Source organism: Manacus vitellinus, unplaced genomic scaffold (genome assembly GCF_001715985.3).
Source record: "Manacus vitellinus isolate BGI_N305 unplaced genomic scaffold, ASM171598v3 scaffold_7_pilon, whole genome shotgun sequence".
Classification (NCBI taxonomy): domain Eukaryota; kingdom Metazoa; phylum Chordata; class Aves; order Passeriformes; family Pipridae; genus Manacus; species Manacus vitellinus.
Genome location: NW_021940813.1, coordinates 22,618,839 through 22,640,446, shown reverse-complemented (window position 1 = coordinate 22,640,446; position 21,608 = coordinate 22,618,839). Strand labels below are relative to the sequence as shown.

Here is a 21,608-nt window from a genome sequence, read left to right as displayed (position 1 = left end):
GAAACCTCCGTTATTGTTTGAACACCTAACAACATATTTCTAATTTGTGCATATGCTACCTTGCCAGTTGCCTACACAACTTATTGCCACAGAGAGTGAATTTCTCAGGCAGTAGCTTAGAAGTAAGCTTTAATTTTGCAGACAAAAATAAAAATCAAGCATGACAGTTGTGTTTTTTTCATTATCTTCCCACTAGTAGTCAGATGGATCTTCCCCAGTTCTACAAGTGATAGAAGGAAAACACAGGAGAAGCAAAAAAATAGCATTAATTTACTAAAAATCAATCTCTGCTATGGCAGAGGCGTGCATATTTGGCGTTGAGCCATTCTTGAAAACATGCAAGTGTTCTCCTCTATTCAGTATTTCTACTGTAGGGAGGCACTGAGACTTACTAAAGAAATTATCATTATAATGATTATGTATGCAATTTTCTTCATTATACTGTTAGAAATTATTTCACATTTCTAGCAAACTGAGTCACTGAAGGAAAAATTAAAAAAATAAAAAAGCCAACAAAAAAGCCCCACTGACTGAAGGAGCTGTTATGCTATGCTGTTTCCATGCCTAGTGGAACTGTTAGTATCTGGAAGGTTGATGAGTGGCTTAAAACTAATTTTGAAATTTCCAAGGGTTCCAGGTACTTATCATTGCAAATGATAAACTTTTAAAGGGAAAAGTAGGTCAAAACTTTTCTGGAAAATTTCACAGATTCATTGTGGTTCCCCAGATATTCAGTATAAAACAAAGGTTTCAATTTGATTAGGTAACCTTAAAGGCTTGAGCTTCTCAATCTGACTCCATTTCAGTGAAGTCCAAATTTTCTAGAAAGCATAGTGGCTCACTCCCAAAGAAGTCTGAGGTCTGAGAACAGAATCCAGGTAATTCTGAGTGCCCTCAGTAGCTCCTCATGCTTGAACTGTAAAGTTCATTTAAAAAGTACCCTGTTCACAAAAACTAGTTACTAACTAGTGAAATTAGTAGGTTAACTAACCCACAGTTGTCAGAAGAAAAACTTTTTATAGAAAACTACTCACTGTATTCAGAAGAAAAAGAAAAGATGATCCTTTTTTACCATTTTTTCTGAATTATCACACAAGGGACAACTACAAATTTATTTAAGAAAATTATTTCACTCATACTAAGAGATATTACAAGAACAGCAAACAGATTTTTTAATTAAATTTCCTCAGTAATCTTTTTAGAATGATAGATGTATAGTTTATTTATTTCACACACTTGACAGACATGTTAATTTATTTTGAGCCTGTAACAGCAGCGTTCAGAGTCCGAGCGAGCTGTTACTTTTCACCTCTAACTTCCAAAATGTAAAGTTTATTCAATGGCAATGCCAAAATCTCAGAAGAAAAAGCTCCAATAAGTAATATCTTTTAGATAACACATTTTGAAAAAAAATAAGGTGCCGTCTTGTGAGATATCCACCCCACCACATGACTTCCTGACATACTGTCTATGGCAGCAAATATTTGCAACCCCTTTAGCGTCACTCAGAGTGCTGGGAAATGCCCAGCCTGCTAGCCTCAAGTTGGGAAGATACATTAGAAACACATAACAGCATAAAATTATGAAACAAAAAGACTCCGAGCAGGAAAAGAAAATTTAAGGTACACGTATGAGTAATAAATTTCTTCATTCTAATTTTAAATTCTCGCTTTTACACATTGTGACTGTAGCCTAGATTTTTACTTGAGAATTTCAGAGGAAATATGCTGAATGGGACCTGGGGCTGCTGGTGGACAACAAGCTGAGCAGGAGTCAGCAGTGTGCCACTGTGGCAGACACGGCAAATCGGATCCCAGGCTGCATCCGCAGGGCTGTGACTGCCAGAGACAGAGACGTGATCGTCGCACTCTACTCAGCACTTGTCCAGCCACACCTGGAGTGTCCAGTTGTGGTACCCACAATTCAAGACAGACTGGAGAGAGTCCAAAGGAGAACTGTGAAGGTGATTTAAGGGCTGGAGAATCTGCCCAGTGAAGAAAGGCTGAAGGAATCAGGACTCTTCCCCCTGGAGATGAGTCGGGGGCACCTCATTGCAGTATTGCAGCTGCTACTTAAAGGGTAGCTACAAAGAGGACAGAGGCTCCCTCTTCACCAGAAGCCATGTGGAAAGGACAAGAGCCAATGGATACAAGTTGTACTGGGAAAGGTTTCATCTCCACATAAGAAATACATATTCTTTTTTACAGTGAAAACAATCATTCACTGGAACAAACTCCCCAGGGACGTGGTAGAACCCCTATCATTGGAGGTTTTCAAGATGCAACTGCACAGGGTTGCAACTAGATAATCTCACCAAGGCTCCCTTTCTCCATGAAAGGTTGGGCCACATGGTTTTTCAAGGTCCCTCCCAACCCAAGCTGTTATTCTGTGATTCTATAATATTTAGGCTATTACTGAAGCAAACAGTAGTACCCAAAAGCAATGTAATGGTAATTTTTTCTGAACTTTGTATTAGTTCTTATGAAATAGAGTTTGATTGCATGACAAAGAAAACAGAGAATACATATTACAGTTATTGTCCATCTCTGTGTGTCTACCCAAAATGATGATGTTGAAGTCATTAGTCTTGTATCACTTGAATTCCCATTTGAGGCTTGTCAAAATTTCTCCCTCTCTCTGAAGAAGCTCAAATTCTAGATTACTCTAACTTTGTCTACAATAGTGTCTTGTCTTCACTAGTCTGTCTCCTATTTAGTTTGGTTTGGGTTTTTCTTCCTTCAAAAAACCCTCAGGTCTTATAAAATTATACCTCCTCTGCTTTTTGTTGCTAGGAGTCAAATCTGCAAATTGAACTTTGTGAAACAAACAAAAAAAAGGGAGGATTACTACAGCAAATGATGTTGGACCTGTGCCAACAGCATTTGCAGTTTATCAAAGGTTCACAGAATCACAGAATATGCTGAGTTGTAAGGGACCCACAAGGATCATCAAGTCCAACTCTTAGGCCTGCACAGGACCATCCCCAGGAGTCACACCATGTGCCTGAGAGCATACAAACACTTCTTGAACTCTGTCAGGCTTGGTGCTGTGACCAATTCCCTGGGGAGTCTGTTCCAGTGCCCAACCACCCTCTAGGTGTATCTGCACTGTCCAAATAGTGCTATTTTTACTAACACTTTTTTTTTTTCTAAAGCCCTGGTGACTTGAAGAGACAATACTGTGATGTAAGAGATACTCCTTAAATGCCTGTGAACTTCATTGACCAGTCGATGTCACCCTGAACACGAGAACAAAACAAAACAAAAAAACTGCTGTTCTAGTCCAGCAGCATATTTGTTTGAAGTCATTGTATGCTAAGCAGACAGAGCAAACAATGACTCCTCAATAATGCTGTGCCAAATGTTAAGCACCAAAAAATGGTCATGTATGTTTAGTAGTGCCATCAAATAAAGTGTCTTCAAGGACTGTTTCACTGAGGTCAATGAACTTCACTGTGACTTAAAGAAAGGCTTGTGTGCTTGAAAACTGGTTGTTTTTTTTTTCCCCTCGAAGTGTCTTTCTTTACTAGATTAACATCCACAGTTTCTTTGGGCAACCTGTTCCAATACCTCACTAATATCACAGTAAAGAATGTCTTCCTAACTTGTAACTTAAGTCTCTACTCATTCAGTTTAAAACCACTCCCTCTTGTTCTATCACTATCTTCCTGTGTAAAAAATCACTCCCCCTCTTATTCATAAGCCTCCTTTAAGTACCAAAAGGCTGCAATGAGGTCTTCCCGGAGCCTTCTCTTCTGCAGCTTGAACAACCCCAGTTCTCTCAGCCTGTTCTAATAAAAGAGGTGCTCCAGACCTCTGATCATTTTCGTGGCCTCCTCTGGACCACAAGGTAGTTGCATATAATCCTAACTATCACATTTCTTCACAGAATATTAATGACAGAGGCTGTTTGTACCACCACCCGTACTGACCCTGAAGTTAACCCAATTTTCAGAAATATCAGAACCATGTGAGCCACTAAAGAGCTAATACTTGACTTAGTTTTAGCAGTTCTGTCTCAAAATACTTGGAACAACACTAATTTTCATTTTATGACCAGCTTCAATATACCCACATTACAAAACTCTGTGATGGTGTTTTTCCTTCTGCACTCACTAGCATGCCATAAGCCACAGCGCACTTCTTTCCAAAACACTTTTGTATATAAAGGAGCTAATAAATACTCTTTCTTCCTGGCTAGAATGAAGTCTCTTACACAGATTTCTTGTCAGGAAAGAACCTTGAATTAAATCAACTCATAAAAGCAGCAGTTTGAAATCTAGTTTTAAAAGCACTGAACTGTTTTGCATTAGATCCGTCTTTAAAGCTTGTGACGTTATGATGCTGTTTTCAGAGCTTAAGTGACTCACTTCTCCCTTTTTATATATTAGGAAAACAATGTAACAAAAAGGAAAAATGGTTGACTATACCAGGATAACTGCAAAAGTACCTGCACCTGTAATAGGCTCAAAACATCCAAAGCAATAAGACAAAACCATACTAATCTCAAGATAAATTTTTCATTATCATTTACTGGACTCATTCATAACAATAGCCACAAAATTAATACAAATACTGTTCTAGCTTCATCACACTGCCAAGTTCTTGTTTTGAATCCAAGCAAAATGAGAAACATGACCAGAGGCTGAAGGAAGTTTCCCACCTTGGATGTCAAACCAATGATAAGACTCCAGACGGCCCAAAAATGGGACTGCCTCACTCCTGCAAAGTTTAGGCTGGTATTACAAAAATCACAGAATCCATTAGGTTGGAAAAGACCTCCAAGATCAAGTCCAACCTAAACACTCTAGTCTCTCCATTGGCTTTTGGTCTCTTCCTACCAGCTATAGTCTTGGCCCGTCTTCAAAGCAACTGTTGGGCTAAGCCTCTGTTACAGTGATTGCATTTTGATTCACAAACAGCTGAGAAAAGCAGTGCTCTGGACAATGCAGTCCAAAACAGAAGTTACAAAATCTGCATGCAATGCATCCTTAGTTAAAGGCGGCAAATCACAAAGTTCTTCTCCAGGAGGTTGGACAAAACCCATCTCTTGACACATTTAGAAATGGCTGCAAAGTTTTGTAACTGGATCAAAATTCCTCACTACCACCCAAGTGACCTCCATACCAACTGCTTCCTGAAGAGCAGTTGGCTCAGATGTATGTTATTCCTTAAGCATCAAGTTTAAGGAAGTTTATTTTCTCTGGACTTCAATATGAGGCTGATGGATGGCTATGGTAAAACTTTTAATGATGTTGAGTGCAGTTTTTTGTTTGCCTAAAAGTATGAGTTCACACTTCAACCCTTCCCTCAGAATAGAGGAAGACAAGAGACAGGACAAGAGACAATGTAAGGATTAGGTTTCATTTTTTTAAGAAAATACACTGGAACTATGAAGAAAGCAGTGTGAAACCCTAGAACACAATGACTAGTACAGAGCCTTGCTCCTACAACTGCAGATTGAATAAATAATATCAGGACTTCACGTGAAACAACATGAAACTTGGCTTTTGGAATCTCTACCAGAACTCCACCTCTCAGCCTGACCACCCTAGTAGGCCAGATTCTTCCTAGGCTAATAAGCTCACTTTATTTAAATCAAGGGGAAAATAAAAAAAAAAATGTTGCTTGCAGTGTCTCTTAAGTCACAGAGTTTGCAGTCTTGCACTGGTTATGGACAACCTCCTGGGCCACCTACCCATTGCAACTTCATCAAGTAGAGTATATCAGAAGCAAAGCCTCCATGCTGGGCATGTTCTTGCCACAATCTCTGTCACATCCCAGGAAAAGAGGGGCCATCTTTCAGCCCAGTGCCTCTGGCTGTGCTTTCAGTCCCACTGTGTATGTGCTTGAGCAGCAGTCATCCTGGGCAAGCAGTGCAGTCACTGACCTTCCACTATGTCTGCAAAAATAGGTTTACCTCAGCTTCACAGTCTTGACTACAGCAACCTTTAAGTATCTTGATGAAATACAGATTCAGTTCATCACTGCTCAGTGCTTACAAATGTACTTCCTACAGCTGTCAGAGTACTACTGAGTGGCAGATGCTCCATCCACAGCACTCTATGCTGGCATTTCTGATTTGACAAATCAAGAGGGTCAACTCCCTTGGGATGATAAGAGAAAAATCAGGAAAGATGGCAGAAAGGACACTGTAGAAACTACAACAAATAACACAACAGCCAAAACTCTTTTCTCAAATAACATGAGACATTTATCCTAACACACAACAATAAGCTTTAGCAATCAAAAAAAAAAAAAAAAAAAAAAAAAGAAGAGGCACTTTTTACAAGAGCAGGGAGGGATAGAACAAGGGGGAATGGCTTCAAACTGAAAGGAGGTAGGTTTAGATTGGATATTAGGGGAAAAAAAATATTTTTCCATCAATAGGACCTCATGACTTTGGCACAAAATACATGTCTTGTATATTTGGCTGTGTTTGTTTTTTTTTTAAGGAACACACAGCTAAAATGTATTAAATTTCATTTATTGCAAATCCTATAGTAAAGAAATGATGGACAAAACCAATTTTCACTATATCTTCTTTTGAAATAGGAAGATAAAATTTTCCAGTGTTCAGGGTTGATGTGACTATTGCTGAAGCCCAGCAGGAGGACTGCTCCATACACCAATGGATGCAATTCAAAGCCAACACTGTTGCTGTTCAAAAAGAGAAGTAAATATAAGAAAATATCATGCCTCTAAGAGACTAGACTTCAGCTAGGAAGCATGATTTCTCTTTTAAATAAACCTCACAGAAGAATGAGGAAAGATTAAAAAAGCAAAATACTTCATTATCAACAGTACTGAAACCTGCAGTGTTCCCTGCACTTAACACCCTTCTCTGGGAAAATCCCTTAGGAACCAACACTGTCACGACAATGACATATCCCTTATAACAGGGAATAGTTACTCAGGTTCTGCAAATAGTGCTTCTAAGCAAAATAACACACACTGGAGGAATGTCTTCATAAATGTTGTCATTACGGCCATAAGCAATGTGTCTGTAGTTCTCCTTGACCCTTACAACCCCAATTATGCAAATAAAAAGACCATCATCTGTGCAATGCTTATCTGTCCTTGAAGAGGAACTACAGCACTGAATTTTAAAAGAGATTCAAAACCTCCTGAGATATAGTCCTTTTTCTTTAATCATCTCAAATTATGCTGCTCTCAGTTTTCACTACTGGAATCTACTCATTGCTGCATCTCAAAATTTCAATATGACCTGCAAAAGCAAATTTTGCTAATACTTAATGTATTTGCAATATTGTAACATTCCTAACATACTTATTGTGTAAAAATTTGTACATTTGATATAATTTGTGTATTATGATATAATATTTGGGGATATTATATCGTTATTTAGTAATTCACAATATGTCATAGAGTAGGAGTAATATAGTACCTTTAAAGAAATAGCTTTAAACTTATAATACAGAAAAAAGTTCTTTGGCCATAATGAGGCTACACAAACACTTACTGTTTTGATTTGACTTTTATCTTACAGAGTCAACATTTTTCAGCAATTAAATATTAAAGAAAAGATGCTTACAGTTCTGTTTTTCAGCCTTTACTGGAAAGATTATTGACACTAACAATTCAAGCAAGGATAACACGAAAAAAAAAAACCAACCAGCCAACCAAAGAAATAACAACTAAAAAAGTAAACCAAAAGTAGGATAAGCACATGATAAACATGAATCTGTCCTTTCCTAGTTCTGTTAAAAACAAAAAGCCTCTAATAAGCTTATTTTTCAGATTTTTAAAGCACTGATTAAAAGGGAGACTGCATGTTAACAGCATGTGCTGTTGATTGATCATAGAGGGCACATGAGATTTTTGTGCTTACAATTAACCCTTGTTTTAAACCAAATATTACAAGATCGGTTTTTACATATGAATTCCTTTCACAAGTGGTAAATTTAACCAGGACCCTCACCCTCATCTCTTCCTAAAAGGGAAGCTCACTTGAATAGTGAGAAGTGGACCCAAAGCTCTGTGGGACAGATGGGATGTCCATGCAAATATTAGTTCCCATCTGGGAGAGCTGCACACTGCACACATTCAAACGCATACACACACACGCTCTCCAAGTGCATACTTGGGAAGATGTACTGACTTGCAGAGTGCATTAAAAGCACATTATAGATGCATGATGCTCGGTCCATTCAGCCAGGATACAAAAGAACTACTGGTTATTTTTTGTATCATTTATTAGCTGACATTTTGTCGAATAAAAAAAAAATACTTGCTGGTTTTCCACTTGTAAGAGGAAGGTTCAACACAGAAAAATCTTTCTAAGGAGTTAAACAGTACTCACGGCTATCCGCAGTATGGAAGCTTTCACAGAGGTCCATTTGTCCTGTCTGCGATCTATGACAAGAATAAATCCAATTCCAGCATCTCGTAAACTAAGTTTGAAGGAAGAAAGGAGAAAAAGGGAAAGTTTAGTTGAAAATACAAATGTAACTCCCGGTGCTCTCACTCAGAAAAGCAGTTAAAACATTGCTTTAAAAAAAAGCTTGACCTTTTTGTGCAGAATCTTCATTAAATAAAGATATGCTATACACCATTGCAAAGATGCTGCAGTTCCATATGTGCTTCACAGAGTTTCAAAATGTATTCAAATAATGAATTCTTTCTCATGAAAGATAGTTTTTACGTTTCTTGTACAGGGATTATTTCAGAGGAAAATAAACCCTTTCGATTCTCCACTGTTTTGGTGCTGATATAATCCCTTCTTCATGGTGTTTTCAGTATAATTTCAGGATCAAAATAAAGTTGTTTTTCTTTCGCATCTGCTTTTAACCTTCTGTTTGAATTGTCTTCCTCCTCATTGATATTTAAAATTCCTTATAAACACAGATCCTTCTATCATTCCATGATATTGCTCCATGCATCTGAAATTCTCATATGCTTCCAGGTTGCAAACTTCTTCCTAGGTACGTTTTTGCATTCACTGAAACAAGAAAACCTTACGGCATTTAAAAACCCCAAGTCACAGATGAGAACAGTGAGATCAGATGCGCTTCTCTGGAATGGAAACATCTGTGGGAGAGATTCTGCTCAAATCCTTGTGTACGGGTGACCTTTCTTTTTTGCCTGTGCTCAGCTGCATGTGCTACCGAGTCCTGATCAAGGGATATGCTCCTGTTTTGTAATTCCCCATCTAAGCCAATTGTGCAATGCCAGCAGCAGCCCTTGCCAGCCAATCGCAATCAAAATGGAAACAGCAGGCAAATACAAGGCAGACAGGCTCAGATTTATTGTTTTCTCATGTATTTGGTAATTTTTTAATGTATGTGCTATATTTTTAGTCCTGATAATAATTTATTACAAGGCCTGCTGTCTGCACAGAGTGACTTTTAGAAACATTGTGCACCTATTTGTTATGGTAATATGTTAAAAGGCAATATAAAAATCAGCACAACAGAATGTCGGGATTCCTTATTCAAGATTGCTGAATCATGGAAACACCAGCTTTGCTTTATAAGATTATGTCAGGAGCATAATGATAAGAGGATGTTTAAGAGGATGAAGAACACGGGTACCCAGATGTGTCATCCTAAGCTAATCCTCAAAATGACAAATTTAAACATGACTCACAGTCTATTTCCTCTCTTTTACAAAATGCAGTATCTCTCGAATTTACAAACAAAATATTTAGGGGAAACATGAATAGTCATTAAAAATACACAGGAAGAAGCTAAGCAGTCCTTTAAACATTGCAGAATATTAGAAACAACCCTCACTGCCCACATTCAGCACACGTTACTTAACTCTTGCCTCTGGGTTAGGACAACACTGATAAACAACATCTGAGCACTTGTCTTTTAAGCCTGAACAACCCTCGCAGACAAACAGGGCTTTATATTAGCAGTATGCTTCCCACTACTGTAAATTTCCATGATTTACTAAACCTTTCCCTCTTATTTATCTTTATTTAAAGAGTGAAAGGAGGAGAGAGATCCAGATTGATTTTAGCATCTTCCTGTTCCCATTTAAAGTTCCCACCATTTTAACCTTTAGTGACTGAGCAAAATAAAATTAAAACAGCAATCGTTTTCCACAATAATCATGTAGCAAAACAAACTCCCTGGGTACATAGCCTTAATGGGGATGAATGGAGTTAAAAAGTTGCTACAGCTGTTCCCATAGGAGTTCATGTGTATTTTGGAGTGTATTAAGACTCTTAAAGAGCTATTTTCTCTGCTAAGTAGAAGTTCTCAGGAGCCCTGAAATTTCTTCATACTTCCTCAGAGGAAGCATAATCTCAGAGTACCAAAATGCAACATCTGTATCATATTTTAAGAAACTACTGACATTTCTGTGAAACATGAATAAAATTAAAGCCTCTGACAGAGCATCAATCAGATTTCTGTCCAGGAGCACAGGATCAACTCAGCTGGGATCCCAGGGACAATCAAATGGCAGCTCTACACAGTTAATCACCTGCCTCAACATCTGGCAATAAGCAGAACTTAATATCATTATCCTAGAAAAATAAAAAACAAGGCTTACTTAAGTGGAAGAATTGACAAAGGAAAGTGCATCTCTAAGATAGCCCAAAAGATGTCTTTAGCCAACCTTCTTTTTCCACTGGATCAAATATGTTGTGTGGTTGCATGAATCAGTATGGGACTCCTTTCCAGGCTCAAACATAAAAGACAGGATTCCCCACTGCTGCCTAGACGAGACCCAGCGGCAAAGTCTTGAGCACCTGACTTCAAATCGTTAACACACCGTTAATATAGACCGCTAAAAACAATTTACATGCTCTGTTCCAAACAGATCAAGGTGGGAAAAATATTTGTCATCTTGACAACAGTGTCTTGTTGCAAAGGCCTGGCTATGGAAACTGGGATCCAGTTCCAGCAAGTTGTAGGCAGGAAGCAACAAACCAAACTAAGACATTGTGTACAACAAAGTTGAGAACATTATCAAGACAACAAAGTCACGTATTCAAGAAAAGCAAATATTCAAAACAGGTCTGTTTGCCAATGCACCCTTGCTCTACTGACCTCTCTTTGCTGCCACACACATATCTGCATATGGAGTTATGTGACAGTTTGCAAAACCCTCTTGTTCTTTTAGGGCATAGGATGAATGGTGCTCTGGTAACAAGCACATATTCAACTTTGGCTTTGGATCTTGATTTAACTGTGAGTGCCAGCTGTCCCTCTTCCCCTAAGCCAAATTTATTACATTTTATCCCAATACTGATTTCTCCCTTCCCCCGATGGGGCTGAGAGGAATGCATTCTGGTCTCTGCTCTGTGTCTCAGCAAGAGCAGAGAGGTCTTGATCTTTTTTGGCATGTAACTGTAAGCCTATGTAGGAAGGACTTGGAACTGGTTCATCCACTCATCACTGGTCATACTACTGCACCACAAAAGAGCAAGCATATAAGACATGGTGGCAGATCACCTTAGGAATGGTATTACCCACCCTGTCCACACAGCAGTTAGGTCTATGCTTGGGCATGCCATAAGGTTTGTGTGGATCAGCTCTTAAAAAAAAAAAATTAATCTCAAAATATACTGATTCTATAGACAACTGTATAGAGTTGTATACAGTGCAGAAAAAGACAAGCTGGAGCTCAAAGAGGTTCAGCATATACAAGGAGACAGTCCAGTAGTAGAAGTATGCTCCTGCTCATCAAGCACAGCCTATCCTGCTCATCAAGCCTTGTTCCAGTTGCACTGTACCCATCAGCTTAGTCCACATCTTCTGATACCTCTGTATCACTCTCCAATAAACTTGTCACCACCAACCACATTTGTCTCTCCCATTCATCCCTTCAACCATTCTAATTCCTTGCTGCCTTGACCCAAGAACAGTTAAAAAAGTAATTTTATTTTTTTTTAAATACTGTCAGGTCAAATGATCAAATCAGTTCTCACCCCACTCCTTCCTGAATATTGCAGTCCCTTCATCCTCCAATCCGAGTTTCCCATACCCTGTGTCCCACTCAATCTTCCAGTATCTTCCCTTGGGTGAAAAATTGGGTCAGCTGTGGTCCTGCCTATGGAGTCAGGCAGTTTGCCTGCACTGCCTGCTTGTCAACAGGTGATACTCACATTCCACCCAACAGCTTTACTGTTCTCAGCCCTGGTAGTCAGACCTGGCTTTGGAGCAGCTCATCCTGCAACCACAGAGAAGCCCCTGTTCAGCCGCGGGATGAAGCAGGACATTTTTGACAACAGGCTTGGGTAGCTACTGAGCATCTGTGGCCTGGGAGTTAGGTAGATTTTTCTCAAGGTACTTCCTTGACACAAAGGCCATCATTCTTCTAAGTGTCAAGTCTGAGTCCTTGACCAAAGGAAGGAGACACTTGAGCTTCTCAAACAGTTGTTTTAATGTTTGAAAAGCAGGGCAGATTTGTTACCTGGCATCTTAGGAACCACTCAGCTGTTTTGGCTGAACTTTACACCAAAAACTCAGGTGGGACCTCACAAATGGAAAGAAAATTTGGCAGAGTTGTAAATGACTGCAAATCAACCCTAACAGTGAGAAACAGCAGAAAACTTTAACAGAAGCACCTGTGTATTAAGGTTTCTTAACATTTCCCTTACAACCTCTGTTGTCTTTAATGTATTAACTTGTATCCGGTGTACTTTCTGAAACATAATTTATATAAGCTTGTAATTCAAATTTAGTATTTCCTTCCTTTGTTTCCCTCCTAACATATGCAAAAAAAAAAAAAACAACAAAACAAAAAAAACCCAACATCAAAACCGAAACACCAAAAAAACCAACATAAAACCCCCCACTAAAACTGAATGTCATGGGGTAAGCATTGTTCTTCTGTTTATTCAGCAGAACAAAGAACAGAACGTTTTTAGACAGGCAGAGAAACCATTCTAGCTCTGCAGGAAATGTGTCCAGCAAACTCACAAAGGCCAGGTCAGAAAGGTAGAAAGTGGGGGAAGGGGAGCAGGGCCCCAGAGGACAGGAGAAAATGCATCAGGGGTAGATTTTCTGCTTAGTCCCCTCTGTCCTGGGAAGCCAATGTAAAACCATTTGGAGGAGATGACAGTGAGGTTGATGTACTTGCCCAACAAGTACCAAGTTTTCCACTGTAGAGCAGGAACTGAATTTTCCACTTAGTGACTCCTCAGCTTTAGACTATGGGGACATCCCCCTCTTTGTCTTGTTTGCAAGACATATGAGCTCATACACCTGGGGGAAAGGGTGGGAAAGCTTATAGCACATAGGACTGTGGAACGAAACTTCCCTCTGGGGTATGTGGAAGCAATTACATAAATACCATGTGAAAGTTCCTTGCATTTCTCCAAGGTATGGGTGGTGACAACTACTACACAAATAAGTGTGCTTCTACACTGTTGTATGAAAACTGTTTGCATACATTGATCTCTATATAAATGGAACAAAGCAAATGTTCGGGTTCATGCCAGAGACCTGAAAATATCAAACCTTTGCATGTTTGAAATTCTGTACAGCACTTTCGGTTACATAATTCCTGTTTTCTAAAACTGAACTTCAGTCTTAAAGCTTTATTATTAAACAGTTGGCTTACATTACACTCAGGATTGTTCCCTACCTCAACTACCTCTGCCTGTACATACAAACGGACTAGAAATTCTTGCTTTCAATGGCTGAACTGTTTTTTTCATAGTAGGACTTCAGTAACATTCCATGAAGAATTACTGCACTGAGCAGAGCACCAAGGCAATGTCTGTGGCAGAACCCTGGTACCACCCATTTTTAAAGCTTTCTCACCCAATGCAGCTTGTCACTGACCATCAGTGTGCATCAGTGACATGCACACACTGTTTCAAGAGATGGGTGGTCTTGGGTGGCTCACAAATCCTGATCTTTTTTGGCATGCAACTGTAAGCCTATGTAGGAAGGACTTGGAACTGGTTCATCCACTCATCACTGGTCATATTATTGCACCACAAAAGGGTAAACATACAAGACATGGTGGTAGATCACCTTAGGAATGGTATTACCCACCCTGTCCACACAGCAGTTAGGTTTATGCTTGGGCATGCCACAAGGTTTGTGTGGACCAGCTCTTAAAAAAAAAAATTAATCTCAAAAGTAGAGTTGTATGTAGTGCAGAAGAAGACAAGCTGGAGCTCAAACAGGTTCAGCATATACAAGGAGACAGTCCAGTAGCCTGAGCACAGAGGTACCAAACACTGAACATCAAGCACTCCCATCATGCCCCCAGCGATAAAAATGCTTCCAGCAGATATCATTCCTTGAATTCAGAAGTCATTCTATATTCAGTCATCAGCAAACAAGTTAGAGTAATCACAAACAGAATTCTCTGTTACTTTGCTTAGGAACAGGCCATTGGAAACCAGACACTTCTCAAGTGAGGTTGTTGCTTCCCATGAGAAACTTTGCATCCTATATTTTCAGACACTTCAACTGACTGAACCTGAGCCGCTTCAAAGATCACTTTTCCATCTCTCCTGTTGCTGCTAGGAATGATTTCCTGGGGAGTGGAGACAAGAAGTTTCTTAATCATCAGTGTTTCCCACATGAAAAAAATTATACCACTAATGCTCTGGCAATGAATGAAAGTAGAGGAGAGCAACCTCTTTGGTGGCCTTTATAAGCTATAGAAGACAGTCAATATGGTGAAGAATGTAATATTAATGGTTTTAACAAATCAAGATAAAAAATCTCCAGTATAGCAACTATGAAAGAAAAAAATTCAGCTAAGCCCTGTGGTGACATTTCACGTTACCAGTTTTATGCTGGTTTCCCATCAAGGAAAAGGGCAGGAACAATTCACCTGGCATAGCCTTGCTGCACATCTGCCCTCCTTCTGTCCCTTACACAGGATAACCAAGACTATTCTAATCGATAATTAGCTAAGTCTTAGAGGATGCATTTTTTTCTAGGGAAGAAGAATTTAATGGACTATGAACTTGACAAAGAAAAAAAAAAGGTAAAATTCAACTTTAACGTTAAATAAAACCTAGACACTAAACAGTAATAAGACCTAGAGCAGTTTCATTTTCTTACAATTCTTTGTTTCAGAACCGGCCAATTTATCTACTTCATTCCAAAACAAATCCACCAGCTGGGTATTTTAAAAGAGAAAAAATATCATATTTGGCATGTTCCCCTAATTTTAAGAGGTGTTCTACTTAATAATATTAAAATGTTTTTGTACTCAATTGGTCTTGAAGTGTTTTGATCTTATGGTAGCTTCTTTCTCATGATCCAAAGTAAAACTAAAATTAAGGACTTAACATTTTAAACCACAGTCTCTAAGGAGAAGAAAGCAGACTCATGCTTTCTTGAGTGAATGATCAAAATAACATGATATATCACACTCCACTGATATCGCAGGCTTTTATAGCCCATAATACCAGCCTCACTGTAGAAGGTGCCTGATTAAATCAATTTAGAGATAGCAGGAACTGAAAAAGAACTATAAACCAGACATTTGAGCTTTAGGTTTTAACACAGTATCTAAGCTGAATACTGCTTTGTAATGCCACTGCTATTACAGATCTTACTTACGTGTTTTCTAGAAACCTGCACTTAAATTAGTACTTGAAAGCATTTAACTGAAGAATAGCCTGGCAAATAAAATAATGTTATAATGCTTTCTAACACCAATGCTACAAATGATATTCTGAATCTGCAAGGTATCATATATGATATGTATGAAAATATATACAAAATGATTACACATCTAAGACAAGTTAGAAGTGTTCCAAAAGCTGGACAGTAATACCTTTCCACTAAATACGCTTGCTCTAAATTAGCAAACTTTAAAATTATATTTACTATTTTTATGACAGAAAATCTGAAGTTTTCATTGTTATTGAGATATCAGTGGCAAAAAACCCATCTGCAAAAAAACTCAAATAGAATGACATAATATTTCCAAAGATGGCTGTTATATAATTGTATATTGCTGTCATGGCATTTAACTGGTTAGACAGAAAATAGCAGTTTGGTGCCAAGTTCTGCCACAGATGTATGACTAACTGAGGTCAAAGAACATTGAACAAATCTGAGTACAGAGTTGTTCCTAACAAGGGTAGCATTTATTAACATCCAGATAAAGCTCTTTGGCTACCTAGCAGACCTCCTGAGCCCCCAAAGCAAACTGGCACGAGATTTTGGCTCTCGCTCCAGCAGCGGACCTGTCATATTGTGATGACATTCATTTGTGATACAGTTCAGATTCCTACGAGAATTACTTTCGGTTGAGGTGCGTAACTGGTCTATCAGGTATCAGTTCTTATTCCAGCAATGTTTATGAGAAAAAACAGAAATTATGAGCGCACTCTATTTCTGCCACATGGCACTGCATATGAGGCAAAAATGCGAATGCAACGATTAAAAACTTCTGCATCGTTTCAGATACAATTAATATAATTTTGGCTTTAGTTTTTGTAACCTATATCTCTTCAGCCGAAAACACTGAATAAGTCAGCTAATGCAGGAAGTACAGCTGGAAGGACATGTCCATCACTTCTGATCTCATTGAAAAACCATCCAGAGCAGACCTAAGGAACAGGCTCACCTAAAGCTTCCTGAGGTGCTGAATTTAAGGCTGGTGCTTGGTGGTGTGGAAGTAGCTGCACTGCACCTATCTCTCCATATCAAAATCTCTGGAGTCAGGAACAAAACTTCCCATCTACTCCTTACTACGTTTAACTAGTGAGCACCTGTACTGTGTTTCAAGATGAAAGAAGGCTATTGTTGTATAAGAATTCATTTTATTTGATTATTGGGCCCTCTCACAATCAGCTCAATGAACTTTAACTGTGGAAGGAAAAACCTACCCAGCTCAAACTAAGACTGACCATTGGTCATGAAGAAATACAGGAACAATTTAATATAACAGTCAGAAATGCTGTTATACAAGTGCAGCCTCTAGTGGTCTGTATAAAATCACTGAATGCCAAGTAAAATTATTACTTATCAAGCTCCTAGCAGTAACAGCTGCATTTCACCCAACACAGCTGATACTGAGACACTCCACAGCAGGAGCACAACCTGTAAGCAAGGAGGCAGCATTTCTCATTGATGCTTATGCTTCAAAACTGATTTTGAAAGTAAAAACTGCTACCCCTGCCAAAAAAAAAAAAAAACCAAACAACAACCCCAAACAACTAAATCACTATGAATAAAACAACATGCACACTATTCTACAATCTAATTCATTCCACACTGAACTTCTATAAATAGATGTATTTTTAAATGCACATTCAAAAAACCCACAGCATTTAGACCCTCTTTACTTTGGTTTTGAGAGTTACTGCCTTCACTTCAGAGAAACAGATGAAGTGGCACAGAAAATTAAGAAAATCTGAGTCTTTGTGTTGGAGCTGAAGCTGTAAAAGTTTCATCATTAGGTAAGGTTCAGATAAGAAGTCTGATGCGTTTCCCTGCCTCCACTATGCACCTTTTTTTCTTATTTCTCCACATTCCATCTAATTCTCCCTAAATCTTACTCAGTGTACCACTGATAGAAACTTCCTCTTTCCTATCCTATTATGCTTATTTTTGGTCTCAGTTATTACTTCATGCCCCAGGTATATCTGAAAACATTCAATACTATATTGCAATTTTCTCAGGCTTGGGGAACCATCAGATAGACAAAACTGTATTTTAGAATCTCTCGGCAAGCAGGCAAAGGAGAATTTAGATTAATGATGGGTTGTGAGGTGGCATAAATAAAAATGTGATAGGCAAGTGTTGTTAATTTGGTCATGAGGCAGAAGAAATGAGCAGAATCATACAGCCTGGCAGAGCAACACCATGGAAATGCCCTTTGCAACTTTATAAGCATAGGCAAGATAATAACACATTACACATGACAGTGCCAGTGACAGGAGATCTTAAAAACCAGATCAACAGGAGAAAAAATAATAAGGAGAAGGCAACTTCAAAGAGCTTTGTCTAATGGGCTATTAATAATTCAAAACTCTGGAATTTTCATCCAAACTTCACAACAACTGTAGCCCAGAAAGCCACGAGTGGTTCTGTGTATCCCTATGCCTGATCTGAAAATTCCTCAGTCACCAGAGGACTGTGACAAGAGCTCACTGCATCTGCCTCCCAGTCAAGATCCTGCAAGGAAGATGGGCTATTATTGCAGAGGTACTGTTGATGAGGCAAGTGCCGACTCACAGACAAGAGAGCTGTTCTCCAGCCTTGGTCCCAAAGGCAACCAGAGGTCTTTATCCTGCACAGCAGTAGGTCCCCTGAAATTGTGAGATACGAATCCAAACGCGATTACTTGAGGTACTTCTGTCTCAAGTGCTGCTTGTGTTCCTCAGCCAAACAGACAGCACAGGTATTTACACCAATTTATAGCACACACAGTCACATTTCTCTTTCATCTCCCTGCTCAGTGGCAGAGATATCCTCCTTGATTGGTCCCTATAGTTCCTCTTTATCTCCTGTGCTACTTTAGGTCCTCAAATCAGTCTCTCTTCCACTTTCAAGCCAATTCCTCCTTAAAATAAACACAAATGACTAGAGTACAGTAATACTGGCTACATTCCATCATATATGCTGACCTTCTTTCTGCTCCAAAAAGCTTATGCTGTTGAGGGGGGTGGGGGGAAGCTGAGGGAATGTAGCCAGTGTTAAAAATAAGAACTAAAGTGTCCGGGCATCATCATCTGCCTGGGCCTGGACATCTGCTTATACCACATGCACTGATTTCCTTTCCATGGGATTCATTATCTTTTTTATGGTAACTTCATAGAATGGCTTGGGTTGGAAGAGAGCTTATAGATCATCTAGTTCTAGCTGTCCAGAACTTCACAAGCCTTATCCCACCAAGGAACTAAAATCAGAGTGACCTTAATGCATTTTTGCAGGTAAAAGAAATATAATTTAAAAAGTTGTTGCTAAGTGTGTGAAATTAAGTAAAATAAGGGGTTTTAAGGAAGAGTTCTAATTTTCTAAATGGAAAACACAGTGTAATTTCTTCAGGCCACACAGAGCTGCTTTTGGAAGGACTGACTGAAGAAAGACAACTTTGAGGACTCATTTAGACTTAACTACAGATGGCTGAAGTAGGTCATGCTATCCTGCAGGGGCAATTAAGGATAAATAGGTCAATAAAGGCAAAAGGGTTCCATGTCGGTTTAAACTTTAGTAAACTGAGCAACAGAAAGCCTATGTAATCCTCATTTTAGAACTATTAAGTCCAACTCCACAAAAGCCTCTTTACACCTATTCAGAACTATGATATTGGAATATATTTCCAGGACACTGCGACAATCATTAATGCCACTGCACAAAGTATTGGCACAACCTTACTGGGAATGTTGCATGTTTTGTTTTAGAATGGTGCCTTTACACTTAAATAGGGAGTTAAATTCTCTGAATTTAATCCTGGAGTAACAAAAACTGTGCGAGGGTCCAACGTTTTAGTAATTAACTTTCATAATTCTACAGTGCTTAAAATTTACAGACTAAATTTACCACTGGACAGTGTGTGTCATACATACTATTCAAATCATCTAAACCCTGAAAGTATAAATGGGATTTAAAGACTATAGAGACTTTGCCTGTACAGGGCTGACCTTTAAAACAAATTTAAGGCATTCATAAGGTGGACACCAAAAGCAGTGTAATTTGTTCCAAACCCAGTAACAATTCAAACTCTAAGTAACATTTTGGGCTTTAACCTAATCTTGCCAAAGTATGCATCTGACACAAAAGCTTTGGACTACCACCTAAATTTAAGATAAAATGCTCTTACTTCAAACCTAAGACTTTACATTTCCTGTCTGCTTACAGCAACATATGGCATTTACAACTGTTTGGCAGCTGTGCTGAGAAAGGAAGGGTACACACAGCACGACAGATTTTGCTGGAAATCCTGGGATGTTCTCACTGACAAATTTGAGGGGCTGCCAAGGTAACAGCAGGGTACAGGTTCCATATCTTCAGCCTGGATTGTAATCCAACAAAGAGGAGAGCATGGAAATTAAGCACAGCTGACAGAAATAAACTCTGAAGCTGCAAAGCTGTTGCTCAGCATATCAGTATGAACTGTCAGGGCATTTGTTTTTTGGCACTTCTTACCCATTACGTGGTGATGTTCATCCCTGGCACTCTATAAAACAGAAGTGGTTAACTCTTAGCTAGTGGTGGACTGCCCATTTAGTTTGCAGATAAATGAAGAAACACATGAAGTTACCCTCTCACACTGGCTCTTCATAAGGTCTGCTGGACCCTGACAGACTTACTAGCTCAAAACACAGCATTACCCCAACACTGCTGCCTCTGCTTTCAGAGCCCAGTGCTGCATCTGTGCTGAGGAGACTGGCCATGCCCAAGCTGTGTGAGCCCTGTGCTCTCCAGTGCCCTTTGCACTGAGGTTTGTTAGCTCCAGCAACACCCATGCCACGTTGTGGCATGTTCTCCTGGTGCCTACCTAAATCCACCCTGTCATGCTTTGCTGTGCCCACACTAGTGAAGTCTTCCCATATCTGAACCCACCGGAAGGCTTAACACAGACACTTCCCTTTCAGTTTTCCAGTGTTGTCCCAAACTATGGGGAGCTGTTATAGTGAACAAGGAAGGGTCTACCAGAAGCATAGCAAACCCTAACACTGAGCTTTCAAACTGTTAGACATCAACACTTTCAGAGGTCATCTCGTTCTGTTCCATTACTTGGACAGGATGGCTCCCTAGTTCCCCCACACCGGACAGCACCACAAACAACAGGATTTCTTAGAAGGCCACATAGTGTTCAAGCATTTGTAAACCATTGGGAATCTCAAAGAAGGGGACGCTCTCCCAGGCAGGAAAGTGACAGGGACAGCTTTCAAAACAGGAAACTGCCGAGCACACCAAGATAACCTGAGTTATGCTCAAGAGCATGCATTCGGACAGAAAGGCATTACAAAGACAGGCTGTACAAGGCTCTGGCTGAATGCAAGTAAAAAAAGCCCATGTATTGTATTTAATTGGTAGTGTGGGACTCAAACAGGCCATCAAAACCTGTTCTGAATTTTCTAATCTACACTATTTCCTACTTTTCTTGAAAGGAACTCTGTGTTTAAGATTCAGTTTTACACTTCTAAAATCGTAGCTTTCCAATCACTTGTGACCATAAGAATTTTAGCTTGCTCTCTTTGTTCAAAGATGAACCTATATGAGCAGCAAAGCATTAAAACTATACTCTTTTGTTTTCATAAACAGCACATTGTTTTCAATTTGCAGTAGAAACTGCTAATTAACCAGAAGCAAAACCATATGTTGAAAAATCCTGTCTGGTTTTGGTTTGTTTTTTGTTTTGTTTTTCCCTACTGCAATTATCTATTAATTTCTTTTGGACCTAGTTCTCATTCTACAACACACATATGGTAAATTCATATACTAACAATGTGTAAACACTTAAGTTAATAAAATACATTTCAAGTAATAGTTGTGATGGAGAGAAGAATGAATAACACTTGCTTTCGGAGTATACTGCAAATCTTAAAAGTTTATTTAATATATTTAATAGGATCAATAGAAAGAGGAAAAAATACTTTCAAAACAAAGGAACAAAGAAGAAAACACTGAATGCCCTGAAATGCAATCTTAAGGGTATAGTTGGCAGCTATTTCAGGAGCCTTTTGCAAATCTGAAT

At 39.0% G+C, this 21,608-nt stretch overlaps 1 protein-coding gene across 4 annotated transcripts in view; it reads right to left on the bottom strand.

Moving 5' to 3' along the window:
* Nucleotides 1-21,608, bottom strand: part of MCF2L (MCF.2 cell line derived transforming sequence like) — a 150,301-nt gene that overhangs the window by 30,440 nt on the left and 98,253 nt on the right. For all 4 annotated transcript variants that reach the window (XM_018084156.2, XM_018084158.2, XM_008926229.3 and 1 more), the window contains exon 4: nt 8,323-8,413. In XM_018084156.2, coding sequence (XP_017939645.1) covers nt 8,323-8,413 — 91 coding nt within the window. The remainder of the gene's footprint in view (nt 1-8,322; nt 8,414-21,608) is intronic.